This window comes from Panulirus ornatus, chromosome 20, assembly GCF_036320965.1.
Source record: "Panulirus ornatus isolate Po-2019 chromosome 20, ASM3632096v1, whole genome shotgun sequence".
In the NCBI taxonomy this organism is placed as follows: domain Eukaryota; kingdom Metazoa; phylum Arthropoda; class Malacostraca; order Decapoda; family Palinuridae; genus Panulirus; species Panulirus ornatus.
In genome coordinates this window covers 46825767-46845826 of record NC_092243.1, presented here as the reverse complement: position 1 = coordinate 46845826, position 20060 = coordinate 46825767, and the positions used below count along the sequence as shown (strand labels likewise).

General features: G+C 41.5%; 1 protein-coding gene across 1 annotated transcript in view; it reads left to right on the top strand.

Moving 5' to 3' along the window:
• The first annotated feature begins 1437 nt into the window (after positions 1-1437).
• LOC139755982 (uncharacterized) overlaps positions 1438-20060 on the top strand; it is a 72413-nt gene continuing 53790 nt past the window's right edge. Inside the window, exons 1-2 of the mRNA XM_071674854.1 lie at positions 1438-1647; positions 2035-2322. Of these exons, the coding sequence (XP_071530955.1) occupies positions 1444-1647; positions 2035-2322 (492 nt within the window). The 5' untranslated portion in view covers positions 1438-1443. The remainder of the gene's footprint in view (positions 1648-2034; positions 2323-20060) is intronic.

The window sequence follows — 20060 nt, the reverse complement described above, 5'->3', positions numbered from 1 at the left end:
TGAAAACTATCACTCCAGTAACACAACTATAAACATTTACTTTCCCTTTAAAAAAAAAAAAGTTCTGGGGAAGTCTGTCTCGATACACTGCGGGACACTCTACCACCTGGCGAGAGATGTGTGGAAATAAAAAGAGCGTGGTTGAGAGAGCAGAAGAGGGTGTTTTGAAATGGTTTGGGCACATGGAGAGAATGAGTGAGGAAAGATTGACCAAGAGGATATATGTGTTGGAGGTGGAGGGAACGAGGAGAAGTGGGAGACCAAATTGGAGATGGAAAGATGGAGTGAAAAAGATTTTGTGTGATCGGGGCCTGAACATGCAGGAGGGTGAAAGGATGGCAAGGAATAGAGTGAATTGGATCGATGTGGTATACCGGGGTTGACATGCTGTCAGTGGATTAAATCAGGGCATGTGAAGCGTCTGGGGTGAACCATGGAAAGCTGTGTAGGTATGTATATTTGCGTGTGTGGACGTATGTATATACATGTATATGGGGGTGGGTTGGGCCATTTCTTTCGTCTGTTTCCTTGCGCTACCTCGCAAACGCGGGAGACAGCGACAAAGCAAAAAAAGAATAATATATATATATATATATATATATATATATATATATATATATATATATATATATATGCGAACAAAGTGCATAGGAACGCACACCTTCATAGAACATACAAACCTCCAACAGCCAGGATTGAACCTGGGACCCCTGTGCCACAAGCGGGAATGCTACTGCTAGGCTCTGGGCCTGGCTAATAGGAAATAACAATTCGAATATTATGTACTCGATTACCTTTCATCTCATGTTGGTGAGGAATGGGGTCTACACTGGTCATTTTCCAACGGGCACATATAGCCATCAGATAGCATTTTTACAGAAGCTAAATTTACAACGTGGAGGTATATGAATACGAACAAGGTGCATAGGAATGCACACAGGGGTCCCGGGTTTGATCCTGGCTGTTGGAGGTTTGTATGTTCTATGAACATACATATTGTTATGGGTCCACGGGGAAATGATACATGATAAGTTCCCAAGTGCACTTTCGTGTAATATTCACATCATCAGAAATATAAGTCAGTTGATATACAGTGAAGAGAAGTAGCTAGGACGCCATTTGGTAAACAAGTGATTATTGAAGACAACCAGCGTTTCTAAAACGTATTATGTGGACCAGAAGGGGAATTGTTTACAAATTTTATCAACAATAAAGCTATCCAATTTGTGTATACCTTCACAAATATTAAGGTTATAATTCTTTGTGTATTGATAATAGAAGATTCAATGACATTTCTCGTCATATTGGAGTTAGAGTTAATAACTGGGATAGCATTACTCCAGTCAGTACAATGATCATAGTTTTTAATGTGATTAAACAAAGCGTGTGATTCTTGTCCTTTACTTATACTGTATTTATGTATTTTTTCAGATCCTCTTCAAAATGGACAACAATGGTGGTTGTGTGCTTGTGGAGCAAGAAAAGCTTCATCATAGTATGAATGTTCCACGGGACAAGTTTTCCTTTGATAAGTTCCGTAATATGTGCATCTTGTCAGGCTGTGATTATCTTCCATCCTTGCATGGCATTGGCCTGGCAAAAGCTTGCAAGTTTTTCAGTGTTATATCAAATCCAGATATTCATAGCGTAAGTTCAGAGCAGTAGTTAAGGTCTTGTTGAAGAAAGAAAAACTCATTTGGAAGTGTTTAATTATTGATTATTATAATTTCTTGTTGAAATAAAAATTTTGTTTATCTGTAGTTACATTTAAGGTAAATCTTTTGGAGGTAAGAAGATGCTCACTCACCCATAGTTGCTGAAGTATGTGAAATGTACAAAAAAAAAAAAGGAAGCAATTTAGAGAAAATTTTCACTTGTATCTTTTTGATGTTTCCATGGACTTTGTGACGTGTTATTATTTTGGCATTGAAGATAGTCTTGCTAATCTTGGGCTTAGTTAAAGAGTTGAATTAGAAATAATTTCTGCATTTTAGTGAAACATTCTTTTGATATTAGATAATTTACTATTGCCAGGTTCTTTGCAAACTCCCGAGCTACCTGAAAATGCCACAGCTAGAGGTTACTCAAGAATACCGTGATGGCTTTATCAAAGCTCGCAACACATTCTTGTACCAGCTAGTGTTTGACCCTATTGACCGCATCCTTCGCCCTCTAAATGATTACCCAGATGGCAATGAAGCTGAGGATTTCCCTTATGCAGGAAAATTTATTGGTCATAAGCAAGCTCTACAGATAGCACTAGGAAATGTCAATGTTCAGACTGGAGAAATAGTTAACCACTTTTCTCCAGACACTTCTAAGGTATTTGATTTTCTTATATTCCTGCATTATGCTTTGTGTTTTGCTCTTTATGAATGCTGGATATATTGATTTGATTTTTCTTACTTCATTGCTGTTTCCTGCATTTGAGAGGTAGTGCCTGGAACAGATAAAGAAAGTCCTCATTTGCTCACTTCCAGTCTGTAGCTGTTATGTGTAATGAACTGAAACCACAGCCCCTTATTCACATCCAGGCCCCACAGACCTTTCCTTGGTTTCCCCCAGTGCATCATATTCCCTAGTCTAGTTCACTGACATCAAGTCATTTCCTGTATATCACTTCTCTCCATTTCACTCTGTCCCATGTACTCCTTTCACCCTCCTGCATATTCAGGCCCTAAGTACTCAAGATCTATTTCACTCCATCCTTTCATATCCAATTTGATCCACCTTCTTATCCCCTCCACATCTGACGCAAGTGTACACAGCAGAAGTAAGCAGGGAGAGACAGTTAAAGGAAGTTAGTGTATACGGTAGGCGTGAGCAATGAGATACAAAGCGAAATTAAGAAGAGAGCGTCAATAGAGGGAAGTGCTCACAGCAAAGAGAGGGAAAGGAATAGATAGAAAGAACATTATTTTCTGTACCATGTATCCTCTTTGTCAATGTCTCCTCACTCATTCTCCCATTTGTTCAAACCATTTTGGGACTTTGTCTTCATCTTGCTGATCCACACTATGAAGAATAGAGAGGTAAAAGTGCAATCAAGCTAGATGATGAATCAGAAAATCCAGGGAGGAGTATGAGAGAAGGAGTTTGACTCAAGATGGAAGTGCAGTAAATGTAGGTACGCAGTCATGTGTGAATGAGGCATTTAAAATGTTTAGAGAGAGATTGGAAAAGTTTGTGAAATCTGTAGTTGGATGCATTGTTGTGCAGTATAAAGATAAAAGGGGAAGTGTATAGTGGATGGATGAGATTAGAAATGCCATGGAAGATGAGAAAAAACATTTGGTAGATGGCTCGAAAGGAATGTACCAAGGGAAGTTCAGCAAAGGAGGAGGGAAGAATGAAAGATGTATAAGCAGAATGTTAAGAAGCTGCTTGAGGAAAGCAAACAAAGGTTCGATGAAGATTTTGCATGAAAGTTGAGTGAAAAGTTTAGGGAGAAGAAGAAATTGTACTGAAAGGAGGTGAAAAAGATGAATGTAATTGTGGAAATTTGAATGTGAGAAGTTAGGAATCAAAAGGAGTAAGTGAAAGGAAGATGGAATGATATTTTGAAGAACTGATAAATATTGGTCAGAGATAGGTAACTTTTATTACATGCATGTGTATGGAGGATGGAAGGAAGAGGATACAAGTGCAAGGGCCTATAGCAAGGGAGGTAAAAGGGTGATAATGAGGTTGAAGGTAGGAAAGGCACCTCAAGTGAACGGGATTACAGCTGAAATGCTGATGTATGAATAGTAAATGTGGTAGAGTGGATGCGTTTATGTATTTTAGCATGGAAGCAGAAAGTTGTTCCTGAGGATTGTATGAAAGCTGTTATTGGTCTTTTATTTAAAAGAGAAGGTGCTAATGATGTATGTAATAATTATAAGGGAATATGTGTATACTCTTTTTATTATACTTGATTGCCATTTCCTGTGTTAGTGAGCTAGTACCAGCAGACAGACAAAGAAAGACCCATCCACTCACATACATATATATATATATATATATATTTTTTTTTTGCCGCTGTCTCGAGCGTTTGCGAGGTAGCACAAGGAAACAGACGAAAGAAATGGCCCAACCCACCCCCATACACATGTATATACATACGTCCACACACGCAAATATACATACCTACACAGCTTTCCATGGTTTACCCCAGACGCTTCACATGCCCTGATTCAATCCATTGACAGCACGTCAAGCCCGGTATACCACATCGATCCAATTCACTCTATTCCTTGCCCTCCTTTCACCCTCCTGCATGTTCAGGCCCCGATCACACAAAATCCTTTTCACTCCATCTCTCCACCTAGAATTTGGTCTCCCACTTCTCCTCGTTCCCTCCACCTCCGACACATATATCCTCTTGGTCAATCTTTCCTCACTCATTCTCTCCATGTGCCCAAACCATTTCAAAACACCCTCTTCTGCTCTCTCAACCACGCTCTTTTTATTTCCACACATCTCTCTTACCCTTACGTTACTTACTCGATCAAACCACCTCACACCACACATTGTCCTCAAACATCTCATTTCCAGCACATCCATCCTCCTGCGCACAACTCTATCCATAGCCCACGCCTCACAACCTTACAACATTGTTGGAACCACTATTCCTTCAAACATACCCATTTTTGCTTTCCGAGATAATGTTCTCGACTTCCACACATTCTTCAAGGCTCCCAGAATTTTCGCCCCCTCCCCCACCCTATGATCCACTTCCGCTTCCATGTTCCATCCGCTGCCAGATCCACTCCCAGATATCTAAAACACTTTACTTCCTCCAGTTTTTCTCCATTCAAACTCACCTCCCAATTGACTTGACCCTCAACCCTACTGTACCTAATAACCTTGCTCTTATTCACATTTACTCTTAGCTTTCTTCTTTCACACACTTTACCAAACTCAGTCACCAGCTTCTGCTGTTTCTCACATGAATCAGCCACCAGCGCTGTATCATCAGCGAACAACAACTGACTCACTTCCCAAGCTCTCTCATCCCCAACAGACTTCATACTTGCCCCTCTTTCCAAAACTCATGCATTCACCTCCCTAACAACCCCATCCATAAACAAATTAAACAACCATGGAGACATCACACACCCCTGCCGCAAACCTACATTCACTGAGAACCAATCACTTTCCTCTCTTCCTACACGTACACATGCCTTACATCCTCGATAAAAACTTTTCACTGCTTCTAACAACTTGCCTCCCACACCATATATTCTTAATACCTTCCACAGAGCATCTCTATCAACTCTATCATATGCCTTCTCCAGATCCATAAATGCTACATACAAATCCATTTGCTTTTCTGAGTATTTCTCACATACATTCTTCAAAGCAAACACCTGATCCACACATCCTCTACCACTTCTGAAACCACACTGCTCTTCCCCAATCTGATGCTCTGTACATGCCTTCACCCTCTCAATCAATACCCTCCCATATAATTTACCAGGAATACTCAACAAACTTATACCTCTGTAATTTGAGCACTCACTCTTATCCTCTTTGCCTTTGTACAATGGCACTATGCACGCATTCCGCCAATCCCGAGGCACCTCACCATGAGTCATACATACATTGAATAACCATACCAACCAGTCAATAATACAGTCACCCCTCTTTTTTAATAAATTCCACTGCAATACCATCCAAACCTGCTGCCTTGCCGGCTTTCATCTTCCGCAAAGCTTTTACTACCTCTTCTCTGTTTACCAAATCATTTTCCCTAACCCCCTCACTTTGCACACCACCTCGACCAAAACACCCTATATCTGCCACTCTATCATCAAACACATTCAACAAACCTTCAAAATACTCACTCCATCTCCTTCTCACATCACCACTACTTGTTATCACCTCCCCATTTGCATCCTTCACTGAAGTTCCCATTTGCTCCCTTGTCTTATGCACTTTATTTACTTCCTTCCAGAACATCTTTTTATTCTCCCTAAAATTTAATGATACTCTCTCACCCCACCTCTCATTTGCCCTCTTTTTCACCTCTTGCACCTTTCTCTTGACCTCCTGTCTCTTTCGTTTATACATCTCCCACTCAATTGCATTTTTTCCCTGCAAAAATCGTCCAAATGCCTCTCTCTTCTCTTTCACTAATACTCTTACTTCTTCATCCCACCACTCACTACCCTTTCTAATTAACCCACCTCCCACTCTTCTCATGCCACAAGCATCTTTTGCGCAATCCATCACTGATTCCCTAAATACATCCCATTCCTCCCCCACTCCCCTTACTTCCATTGTTCTCACCTTTTTCCATTCTGTACTCAGTCTCTCCTGGTACTTCCTCACACAAGTCTCCTTCCCAAGCTCACTTACTCTCACCACCCTCTTCACCCCAACATTCACTCTTCTTTTCTGAAAACCCATACAAATCTTCACCTTAGCCTCCACAAGATAATGATCAGACATCCCTCCAGTTGCACCTCTCAGCACATTAACATCCAAAAGTCTCTCTTTCGCGCGCCTGTCAATTAACACGTAATCCAATAACGCTCTCTGGCCATCTCTCCTACTTACATACGTATACTTATGTATATCTCGCTTTTTAAACCAGGTATTCCCAATCGCCAGTCCTTTTTCAGCACATAAATCTACAAGCTCTTCACCATTTCCATTTACAACACTGAACACCCCATGTATACCAATTATTCCCTCAACTGCCACATTACTCACCTTTGCAATCAAATCACCCATCACTATAACCCGGTCTCGTACATCAAAACCACTAACACACTCATTCAGCTGCTCCCAAAACACTTGCCTCTCATGATCTTTCTTCTCATGCCCAGGTGCATATGCACCAATAATCACCCATCTCTCTCCATCAACTTTTAGTTTTACCCATATTAATTGAGAATTTACTTTCTTACATTCTATCACTTACTCCCACAACTCCTGTTTCAAGAGTACTGCTACTCCTTCCCTTGCTCTTGTCCTCTCACTAACCCCTGACTTTACTCCCCAGACATTCCCAAACCACTCTTCCCCTTTACCCTTGAGCTTCGTTTCACTCAGAGCCAAAACATCCAGGTTCCTTTCCTCAAACATACTACCTATCTCTCCTTTTTTCACATCTTGGTTACATCCACACACATTTAGACACCCCAGTCTGAGCCTTCGAGGAGGATGAGCACTCCCCGCGTGACTCCTTCTTCTGTTTCCCATTTTAGAAAGTTAAAAAAATACAAGGAGGGGAGGATTTCTGGCCCCCCGCTCCCGTCCCCTCTAGTCGCCTTCTACGACACGCGAGGAATGCGTGGGAGGTATTCTTTCACCCCTATCCCCAGGGATAATATATATATATATTATATATATATATATACTGATGATACAGCTCTGGTGGCTGATTCATGTGAGAAACTGCAGAAGCTGGTGACTGAGTTTGGGAAAGTGTGTGAAAGAAGAAAGTTAAGAGTAAATGTGAATAAGAGCAAGGTTATTAGGTACAGTGGGGTTGAGGGTCAAGTCAATTGGGAGGTGAGTTTGAATGGAGAAAAACTGGAGGAAGTAAAGTGTTTTAGATATCTGGGAGTGGATCTGGCAGCGGATGGAACCATGGAAGCGGAAGTGGATCATAGGGTGGGGGAGGGGGCGAAAATTCTGGGAGCCTTGAAGAATGTGTGGAAGTCGAGAACATTATCTCGGAAAGCAAAAATGGGTATGTTTGAAGGAATAGTGGTTCCAACAATGTTGTATGGTTGCGAGGCGTGGGCTATGGATAGAGTGGTGCGCAGGAGGATGGATGTGCTGGAAATGAGATGTTTGAGGACAATGTGTGGTGTGAGGTGGTTTGATCGAGTAAGTAACGTAAGGGTAAGAGAGATGTGTGGAAATAAAAAGAGCGTGGTTGAGAGAGCAGAAGAGGGTGTTTTGAAATGGTTTGGGCACATGGAGAGAATGAGTGAGGAAAGATTGACCAAGAGGATGTATGTGTCGGAGGTGGAGGGAACGAGGAGAAGAGGGAGACCAAATTGGAGGTGGAAAGATGGAGTGAAAAAGATTTTGTGTGATCGGGGCCTGAACATGCAGGAGGGTGAAAGGAGGGCAAGGAATAGAGTGAATTGGATCGATGTGGTATACCGGGGTTAACGTGCTGTCAGTATCAAGGCATGTGAAGCGTCTGGGGTAAACCATGGAAAGCTGTGTAGGTATGTATATTTGCGTGTGTGGACGTATGTATATACATGTGTATGGGGGTGGGTTGGGCCATTTCTTTCGTCTGTTTCCTTGCGCTACCTTGCAAATGCGGGAGACAGCAGCAAAAAAAAACAAAAAAAAATATATATATATATATATATATACATACACATACATACGCACATATATACACACACACACACACATATACATATATATACATATGAAAAATGTAAGAAATAATTTAGAAACTGAAACTTCTAGCTTGAAATGAAATGAAAAAATGAATGTCACATAATGGTTCAACCTCTGGCTATGAAAAAGGGAAAATGTATAATTTATTTACACAAACGTCAATAGTTGTTCTCATCAATTTAACCACTGTATCAATAAGCTTCAATGTCTAAGCTACATTTTTTCCAGTTTCACTATTTTCTTGTCAAAGCACCATGTATGAAAACTATCACTCCAGTAACACAACTATAAACATTTACTTCCCCTTTATATATATATATATATATATATATATATATATATATATATATATATATATATATATCCATAAACAAATTAAACAACCATGGAGACATCACACACCCCTGCCGCAAACCTACATTCACTGAGAACCAATCACTTTCCTCTCTTCCTACACGTACACATGCCTTACAACCTCGATAAAAACTTTTCACTGCTTCTAACAACTTGCCTCCCACACCATATATTCTTAATACCTTCCACAGAGCATCCTGGAAAGAGTCCTGGAAAGAGGGGCAAGTATGAAGTCTGTTGGGGATGAGAGAGCTTGGGAAGTGAGTCAGTTGTTGTTCGCTGATGATACAGCGCTGGTGGCTGATTCATGTGAGAAACTGCAGAAGCTGGTGACTGAGTTTGGTAAAGTGTGTGGAAGAAGAAAGTTAAGAGTAAATGTGAATAAGAGCAAGGTTATTAGGTACAGTAGGGGTGAGGGTCAAGTCAATTGGGAGGTGAGTTTGAATGGAGAAAAACTGGAGGAAGTGAAGTGTTTTAGATATCTGGGAGTGGATCTGTCAGCGGATGGAACCATGGAAGCGGAAGTGGATCATAGGGTGGGGGAGGGGGCGAAAATTTTGGGAGCCTTGAAAAATGTGTGGAAGTCGAGAACATTATCTCGGAAAGCAAAAATGGGTATGTTTGAGGGAATAGTGGTTCCAACAATGCTGTATGGTTGCGAGGCGTGGGCTATGGATAGAGATGTGCGCAGGAGCATGGATGTGCTGGAAATGAGATGTTTGAGGACAATGTGTGGTGTGAGGTGGTTTGATCGAGTAAGTAACGTAAGGGTAAGAGAGATGTGTGGAAATAAAAAGAGCGTGGTTGAGAGAGCAGAAGAGGGTGTTTTGAAATGGTTTGGGCACATGGAGAGAATGAGTGAGGAAAGATTGACCAAGAGGATATATGTGTCGGAGGTGGAGGGAACGAGGAGAAGAGGGAGACCAAATTGGAGGTGGAAAGATGGAGTGAAAAAGATTTTGTGTGATCGGGGCCTGAACATGCAGGAGGGTGAAAGGAGGGCAAGGAATAGAGTGAATTGGAGTCGATGTGGTATACAGGGGTTGACGTGCTGTCAGTGGATTGAAGCAAGGCATGTGAAGCGTCTGGGGTAAACCATGGAAAGCTGTGTAGGTATGTATATTTGCGTGTGTGGACGTGTGTATGTACATGTGTATGGGGGGGGGGTTGGGCCATTTCTTTCGTCTGTTTCCTTGCGCTGCCTCGCAAACGCGGGAGACAGCGACAAAGTATAAAAAAAAAAAAAAAAAAAAAAAATATATATATATATATATATATATATATATATATATATATATATATATATATATATACACACCACTGCAATACCATCCAAACCTGCTGCCTTGCCGGCTTTCATCTTCCGCAAAGCTTTTACTACCTCTTCTCTGTTTACCAAATCATTTTCCCAAACCCTCTCACTTTGCACGCCACCTCGACCAAAACACCCTATATCTGCCACTCTATCATCAAACACATTCAACAAACCTTCAAAATACTCACTCCATCTCCTTCTCACATCACCACTACTTGTTATCACCTCCCCATTTGCGCCCTTCACTGAAGTTCCCATTTGCTCACTTGTCTTACGCACCTTATTTACCTCCTTCCAGAACATCTTTTTATTCTCCCTAAAATTTAATGATACTCTCTCACCCCAACTCTCATTTGCCCTCTTTTTCACCTCTTGCACCTTTCTCTTGACCTCCTGTCTCTTTCTTTTATACATCTCCCACTCAATTGCATTTTTTCCCTGCAAAAATCGTCCAAATGCCTCTCTCTTCTCTTTCACTAATAATCTTACTTCTTCATCCCACCACTCACTACCCTTTCTAATCAACCCACCTCCCACTCTCCTCATGCTACAAGCATCTTTTGCGCAATCCATCACTGATTCCCTAAATACATCCCATTCCTCCCCCACTCCCCTTACTTCCATTGTTCTCACCTTTTTCCATTCTGTACTCAGTCTCTCCTGGTACTTCCTCACACAAGTCTCCTTCCCAAGCTCACTTACTCTCACCACCCTCTTCACCCCAACATTCACTCTTCTTTTCTGAAAACCCATACAAATCTTCACCTTAGCCTCCACAAGATAATGATCAGACATCCCTCCAGTTGCACCTCTCAGCACATTAACATCCAAAAGTCTCTCTTTCGCACGCCTGTCAATTAACACGTAATTCAATAACGCTCTCTGGCCATCTCTCCTACTTACATACATATACTTATGTATATCTCGCTTTTTAAACCAGGTATTCCCAATCGCCAGTCCTTTTTCAGCACATAAATCTACAAGCTCTTCACCATTTCCATTTACAACACTGAACACCCCATGTATACCAATTATTCCCTCAACTGCCACATTACTCACCTTTGCATTCAAATCACCCATCACTATAACCCGGTCTCGTGCATCAAAACCACGAACACAGTCATTCAGCTGCTCCCAAAACACTTGCCTCTCATGATCTTTCTTCTCATGCCCAGGTGCATATGCACCAATAATCACCCATCTCTCTCCATCAACTTTCAGTTTTACCCATATTAATCGAGAATTTACTTTCTTACATTCTATCACATACTCCCACAACTCCTGTTTCAGGAGGTGACTGTATTATTGACTGGTTGGTAAGGTTATTTAATGTATGTATGACTCATGGTGAGGTGCCTGAGGATTGGCGGAATGCGTGCATAGTGCCATTGTACAAAGGCTAAGGGGATAAGAGTGAGTGCTCAAATTACAGAGGTATAAGTTGTTGAGTATTCCTGGTAAATTATATGGGAGGGTATTGATTGAGAGGGTGAAGGCATGTACAGAGCATCAGATTGGGGAAGAGCAGTGTGGTTTCAGAAGTGGTAGAGGATGTGTGGATCAGGTGTTTGCTTTGAAGAATGTATGTGAGAAATACTTAGAATAGCAAATGGATTTGTATGTAGCATTTATGGATCTGGAGAAGGCATATGATAGAGTTGATAGAGATGCTCTGTGGAAGGTATTAAGAATATATGGTGTGGGAGGAAAGTTGTTAGAAGCAGTGAAAAGTTTTTATCGAGGATGTAAGGCATGTGTACGTGTAGGAAGAGAGGAAAGTGATTGGTTCTCAGTGAATGTAGGTTTGCGGTAGGGGTGTGTGATGTCTCCATGGTTGTTTAATTTGTTTATGGATGGGGTTGTTAGGGAGGTGAATGCAAGAGTTTTGGAAAGAGGGGCAAGCATGAAGTCTGTTGGGGATGAGAGAGCTTGGGAAGTGAGTCAGTTGTTGTTCGCTGATGATACAGCGCTGGTGGCTGATTCATGTGAGAAACAGCAGAAGCTGGTGACTGAGTTTGGTAAAGTGTGTGAAAGAAGAAAGCTAAGAGTAAATGTGAATAAGAGCAAGGTTATTAGGTACAGTAGGGTTGAGGGTCAAGTCAATTGGGAGGTAAGTTTGAATGGAGAAAAACTGGAGGAAGTAAAGTGTTTTAGATATCTGGGAGTGGATCTGGCAGTGGATGGAACCATGGAAGCGGAAGTGGATCATAGGGTGGGGGAGGGGGCGAAAATCCTAGGAGCCTTGAAGAATGTGTGGAAGTCGAGAACATTATCTCGGAAAGCAAAAATGGGTATGTTTGAAGGAATAGTGGTTCCAACAACGTTGTATGGTTGCGAGGCGTGGGCTATGGATAGAGTTGTGCGCAGGAGGATGGATGTGCTGGAAATGAGATGTTTGAGAACAATGTGTGGTGTGAGGTGGTTTGATCGAGTAAGTAACGTAAGGGTAAGAGAGATGTGTGGAAATAAAAAGAGCGTGGTTGAGAGAGCAGAAGAGGGTGTTTTGAAATGGTTTGGGCACATGGAGAGAATGAGTGAGGAAAGATTGACCAAGAGGATATATGTGTCGGAGGTGGAGGGAACGAGAAGTGGGAGACCAAATTGGAGGTGGAAAGATGGAGTGAAAAAGATTTTGTGTGATCGGGGCCTGAACATGCAGGAGGGTGAAAGGAGGGCAAGGAATAGAGTGAATTGGATCGATGTGGTATACCGGGGTTGACGTGCTGTCAGAGGAATGAATCAGGGCATGTGAAGCGTCTGGGGTAAACCATGGAAAGCTTTGTAGGTATGTATATTTGCGTGTGTGGACGTATGTATATACATGTGAATGGGGGTGGGTTGGGCCATTTCTTTCGTCTGTTTCCTTGCGCTACCTCGCAAACGCGGGAGACAGCGACAAAGCAAAAAAAATATATATATATATATATATATACACATACGCACATACACGTTCATATACATACATGCATATATACATACATACTCATACATACGTACACATCACATACATATATACACATGTACATATTCTCGCTTGCTCATCTTTCTTCATTCCCGGCGCCAACCCCACTCCACAGGAAACAGCATCACCACACCCTGCATCTGCGAGATAGTGCCAGGAAACATACAAAAAAGGCCTTATCTGCTTACATCCACACACTATCTGTCATGTGTAATGCACTGAAACCACAGCTCCCTATCCACATCCAGGCCCCACAGACCTTTCCATGGTTTACTCCAGACGTTTCACATGCCCTGGTTCAATCCATTAACAGGACGTTGACCACAGTATACCACATCATTCCAATTCATTGTATTCTGTGCATGCCTTTCACCCTCATGCATGTTCAGTCCCTGATTGCTCAAAATCTTTTTTACTCCATCCTTCCACCTCCATTTTGGTCTCATGCTTTTCCTTGTTCCCTCCACTTCTGACACATACATCCTCTTTGTTGAAAAAGAAAAATGCCCAAACCATCTCAACACACCCTCCTCTGCTCTCTCAACAACATTCCTTTCACTACCACTCATCTCTCTCACCCTTTCATCACTCACGCCATCAAACCACCTCATACCACATACCGTCCTCAAACACTTCATTTCCAATGCATCTACCCCCTCCACACAACCCTATCTATACCCCATGTCCCATGACCATATGATATTGTTGGAACTACTATTCCTTCAATCATGTCTATTTTTGCTTTCCAAGATAATGTTCTCTTTTTCTGCACATCTTTCTTTGGTCCGTGAAACTTCACCCCCTCCCCAACCCTGTGACTCACTCCTTCCATGGTTCCATTCACAGCCAAGTCCACTCCCAGATATCTAAAACAGTTCACTCTATCCATTCAAACTTACATGCCAACTAACTTATCCCTCAGTCCTGCTGCACCTAATAGCCTTGCAGTTATTCATATTTACTCTCAGCTTTCTCCTTTCACATACTCTTCCAAAATGTCACCAACTTCTTCAGTTTCTCTCTCAAATCAGCCACAAGTGCTGTATCATCAGCAAACAACAACTGACACCAGGAAAAATTTATGGAAGATTGTTGAGTAATAAGAGTGGATGGAGTAATAAGAGAGGTGAAAGCAAAACTAGGGAAAAATGGTGCAGAGATGGAGTCAAATGTTGAGGTGTGGTGGCTAGTGACAAGCCTGGTTGTGGATAATGCTGTGTTGTTTTCTGAGAGTGAAAAGGAGTTGTAGAAGGTTGTAAGTGTGCTTTTGATGTGCGTAAGCATAAGTGAATGGAGGTAAATGCAAATAAAAGTAGAATAATGGTGTTTGAAACAGAGTGAAAGTATAGATTTTGTAAAACCATATAGAGTGAAAGAAGCAAGTGTACTAAACTGTTATGAATATGGGAGAAGAAAGATTTGAAGATGTGACAGAATTTAAGTATTTAGGGGCTGTCTTAGGTAAATTTGGTGATATGGAAGGAGAGATAAGGGAGAGAGCATTACAGGGTAGAAGAGTCATGGGGTCCATTAATAGAATACTGAAGGGCATAGGTGTAAGTATGAAAGCAGAGAAAGGATTAACAGACAGCATAGTCCTCTTGACCCTAACCTATGCAGCTGAAACATTGACAAGGAAGGAGTCACATAGGTCAGGGATCCAGACTGAGGAAATGAACCATTTGAGAGGAGTGTATGGTCTGAGTACATGGAATGAAGAAAGAAATGAAGGGGTGTATGAGAGATTTAGTATGGCAGGGAATGCAAAAGGAATGTATGATGGAATAGTAGAGTGGGTGAAACATAATACTCTGATGTGGTTTGGACAGGTGGAAAGAATGCAAGATAGGAACTGTACAAGGAGAGTGTATGATAATACTATTAAAGGGGTTGATGTGAGAGGAAGACCACTGGGACATGGGGAAATAGAGTGGAAGAGTACTGGAGGGAGAGAAATGGTGGAAGAATGTGAGAGGTATGTAAGAACAGGAATAAGTGGAGACTCTTTTGCCATGGTCACCCCTTTGAAGGGAGTTCCCAGAGGGAACAGGCTTCAGAGATAGAATGGATGGATAGATAGATAAACCACATCACACCACATATTGTCCATAGTTATTTGATTTCCAACACATCGACCCTCTTCCACACATCCTTCGCATCCATACAATATCATTGGAACTACCTTCAAACATGCCCATTGTTGCCCTCCCAGAGTTTTACACACATTCCTCATTTCTCAAAGAACCTTTGCCTTCTCGCCCATCCTGTAACTCACCTCTGATTCCATTATTCCATTCACTGCCATGTCCACTCCCAAGTATCTAAAACACTTCACTTCCTCTAAATATTCTCCATTCAGACTCATACACTGACTAACCTTCCCTTCTGCCTTGCTAAACTTAACCTTGCTTTTATTCACATTTACCTACAACTTCCTTCTTTCTCATACTCTCACAAAGATAACCAAATGTTAGGTTTCACTGCCAGGAACATAGATTGAAAGACACCAGAAACAATTCTCACACTTTACAACTCTCTAGTAAGACCACACCTTGAATATACAGTCCAGTTTTGATGCCCAAACTATAAAAGAGATAAGGAAAAATTAGAGCAAGTACAAAGATGCACAACAAAATTGGTTCCATCCTTTAGAAATCTAGCATACAAAGAGAGGCTAGAATGATTAGATCTATTCCCTAAAAAACATAGACTTCACAGTGAATTAATCCAAGTGTTCAAATTCTGAACAAGTTTAATAAAGTAAACCATGGGCATCTTTTCGAAGTACAAGAAAATATGGTTACTAGGACAAATGGAATAAAACTCAAAGCTAAAAGATTTAGTACAGATGTGGGAAAACGCTTTTTTTCCTATAGGTGTATTGAACACTGGAATAAGTTACTGTCAGACATAGTGAATGCTAAAACTATAGATACGTTCAAAAGTCATTCAGACAAATATTTTATAAATTCAGGTATACTTTGAGAAAAATACCAGAAATAAATGCATAAACAACAATGATAACGAGGACATTGGAAGGTTTATGTGCAGCAGTGGGGAGTCGGTAATAGCTTCAAAAAGTACCGAGCAGAATTGAATTTTTCTTGTCAAGTTTAATTATTTTTTTTTTCAGACAACCCAGTCGTGGGCCAATCAGGCCTCCTGTTGTCTGTCTTTCCCATGTAAACTCATGTAAACTTTGACACCAACTTCTATAGTTTTTTAGCAATCTTGCCACCTGTGTTGTATCATCAGCAAATGACTGACTCACTTCCCAGACCTTGTCACTCCATACAGATTGCATATTTTCCCAATCTCTAAGAGTCTTTCATTTAGCTCACTCACCACTGCATCAACTGCATCCACAAACAAATTAAACTGCCATGGTGACTTCACACACCCCTGTTGCAGACCAGCTTCCACCCAGAACCACTCTTATTTCTCTCTACCTGCTTGCATACATGCCTTACACAATAAAAACTTCTGATTGTTCCTAGTAGCTTTCCTTCTACACTGTATATCTGTAAAACCTTTCACAAGGCATCCCACCAACCTTGTCACTTGCTTTCTGTGGATCCATAAATGCCTCATACATATCATTCTGTTTCTCATAGTATTCCTCGTATATATTCTTTAAAGCAAACACCTGATCCGCATATCCTCTACCAGTCCTGAAACTGCATTGTTCCTCTCCAGTCTGATGCTCTATACATGCCTTCAAGCCCTCCATCAACTCTCTCCTATACAACTTATGAGGTACACTCCAGCTGCCTTACCTAATTTCATCTTACCTAAGGCTTTCTCCACCACTTCTTTCTTCACCAGACCACTTTCCATTACTCTCATTATGCATATCTCCCCAACCTAAAGACACTACATCTGCCATCCTGTCATCAAACACAATTAACAGTCTTCCATAATACATGTACTCACTCCATCTCTTCACCTCACCATTACCTATTCCCACTTCCCCATTGACCTCCACCAATGTTCCCATTGTTTTCTTGTGTTTCTTACACTTTTAGTCTCTTCCAAAGCATCTTATTCTCCCTAGAAATTACTTATAATCACTCACCCCAACTCTGTTTGCCCTTTTCTTCGATCCCTTCACTCTCCTCTTGACCTCATGTTGCCTTCTCTCGTATATCTTCCGGTCACTTGCACTCCTTCCTTATTGATTTTGCTCATACACCTCTTTTTTTATTCACTAGCAAATTTACTTCATCATCCCACCACTCACTACCCTTTCTCACCTGCCCACCTCCTACCTGTATGCCACCCACTTCTCACTTTTACCACTACTGCTTCCCTTATTACCTCCCATTACTCACCCACTCCCTTTGCTTTGTTTGCACTCACCTTTTGCCATTTAACACTCAAGTCTCTTGTAGTGTGTATTCACAAAAGTCTCTTTTCTAAACTCGGTTACTTTCACTACTCTGTTCACAATCATATTGTTTCCTCATTTGAAAACCTCTACAAATCTTCACTCTTTTCTCTACCAGGTAATGATCAGACAGCCCACCAGCTGCCCGTCTCTGCTTATTCACATCCAAGAGTCTCACTTTTGCCTGCCAATCATTTAGTATGTATTCCATTAATGCCTGCTTATCATCTTTTCTACTCACCCACATATACTTTAAGCTTATGTTTGTCTCTCTATTTAAAACAGGTACTCCCAATCACCAGTCCCTTTTCAGTGCGCAACTCCATTAGCTGTTCGCCATTTTCATTTGCCTTACTAAATGCCCCATGCTCCCCAGTAATACTCTCAGCTGCCATATTACTTACCGGCATTTAAATCACCTATCAATAATACTCACCTGATCACTTGCTTCAAAACTGCTGACACATTCACTCAGCTGTGTCCAAAAGACTTGCCTCTCATCATCATCTTTCATCACATGGCCACATGTAAAAGCACTCATAATCACCCATCTCTAAATCCACTTTCATCTTTACCCACATCAATCTGGAGCTTACTTACTTACACCCGTGCACATTCCCACAACTCTTGCGTAAGACTTTGCCCTCAGTATAACCCCTGACTTTACCTGAGATATTCCAGACCTTTCTTCACCATTACCCTTGAGCTTTGTTGTGCTGAGAGTCAGACCATCGTGGTCCCTTTCCTCAAACATGCTATCTTTCTTTACTTTCTTTTCATCTGGTTACATCCATACATATTTAGACAACCCATCCTGAAGTGATCTCTGCCTTCTTTCATCTTTTGCTTCTGTTTTAACTTCTCCACTGTTAAGGGTCAGGTCTATGATCATCCGAGGAGCTTCAGTAATGTGGCAGTTGAGGGAATAATTGGTATACATGGGGTGTTCAGTGTTGTAAATCGAAATGGTGAAGAGCTTGTAGATTTATGTGCTGAAAAAGGACTGATGATTGGGAATACCTGGTTTAAAAAGCGAGATATACATAAGTATACTTATGTAAGTAGGAGAGATGGCCAGAGAGCGTTATTGGATTACGTGTTAATTGACAGGCGTGCGAAAGAGAGACTTTTGGATGTTAATGTGCTGAGAGGTGCAACTGGAGGGATGTCTGATCATTATCTTGTGGAGGCTAAGGTGAAGATTTGTATGGGTTTTCAGAAAAGAAGAGTGAATGTTGGGGTGAAGAGGGTGGTGAGAGTAAGTGAGCTTGAGAAAGAGACCTGTGTGAGGAAGTACCAGGAGAGACTGAGTACAGAATGGAAAAAGGTGAGAACAATGGAAGTAAGGGGAGTGGGGGAGGAATGGGATGTATTTAGGGAATCAGTGATGGATTGCACAAAAGATGCTTGTGGCATGAGAAGAGTGGGAGGTGGGTTGATTAGAAAGGGTAGTGAGTGGTGGGATGAAGAAGTAAGAGTATTAGTGAAAGAGAAGAGAGAGGCATTTGGACGATTTTTGCAGGGAAAAAATGCAATTGAGTGGGAGATGTATAAAAGAAAGAGACAGGAGGTCAAGAGAAAGGTGCAAGAGGTGAAAAAAAGGGCAAATGAGAGTTGGGGTGAGAGAGTATCATTAAATTTTAGGGAGAATAAAAAGATGTTCTGGAAGGAGGTAAATAAAGTGCGTAAGACAAGGGAGCAAATGGGAACTTCAGTGAAGGGCGCAAATGGGGAGGTGATAACAAGTAGTGGTGATGTGAGAAGGAGATGGAGTGAGTATTTTGAAGGTTTGTTGAATGTGTTTGATGATAGAGTGGCAGATATAGGGTGTTTTGGTCGAGGTGGTGTGCAAAGTGAGAGGGTTAGGGAAAATGATTTGGTAAACAGAGAAGAGGTAGTGAAAGCTTTGCGGAAGATGAAAGCCGGCAAGGCAGCAGGTTTGGGTGGTATTGCAGTGGAATTTATTAAAAAAGGGGGTGACTGTATTGTTGACTGGTTGGTAAGGTTATTTAATGTATGTATGACTCATGGTGAGGTGCCTGAGGATTGGCGGAATGCGTGCATAGTGCCATTGTACAAAGGCAAAGGGGATAAGAGTGAGTGCTCAAATTACAGAGGTATAAGTTTGTTGAGTATTCCTGGTAAATTATATGGGAGGGTATTGATTGAGAGGGTGAAGGCATGTACAGAGCATCAGATTGGGGAAGAGCAGTGTGGTTTCAGAAGTGGTAGAGGATGTGTGGATCAGGTGTTTGCTTTGAAGAATGTATGTGAGAAATACTTAGAAAAGCAAATGGATTTGTATGTAGCATTTATGGATCTGGAGAAGGCATATGATAGAGTTGATAGAGATGCTTTGTGGAAGGTATTAAGAATATATGGTGTGGGAGGAAAGTTGTTAGAAGCAGTGAAAAGTTTTTATCGAGGATGTAAGGCATGTGTACGTGTAGGAAGAGAGGAAAGTGATTGGTTCTCAGTGAATGTAGGTTTGCGGCACGGGTGTGTGATGTCTCCATAGTTGTTTAATTTGTTTATGGATGGGGTTGTTAGGGAGGTGAATGCAAGAGTTTTGGAAAGAGGGGCAAGTATGAAGTCTGTTGGGGATGAGAGAGCTTGGGAAGTGAGTCAGTTGTTGTTCGCTGATGATACAGCGCTGGTGGCTGATTCATGTGAGAAACTGCAGA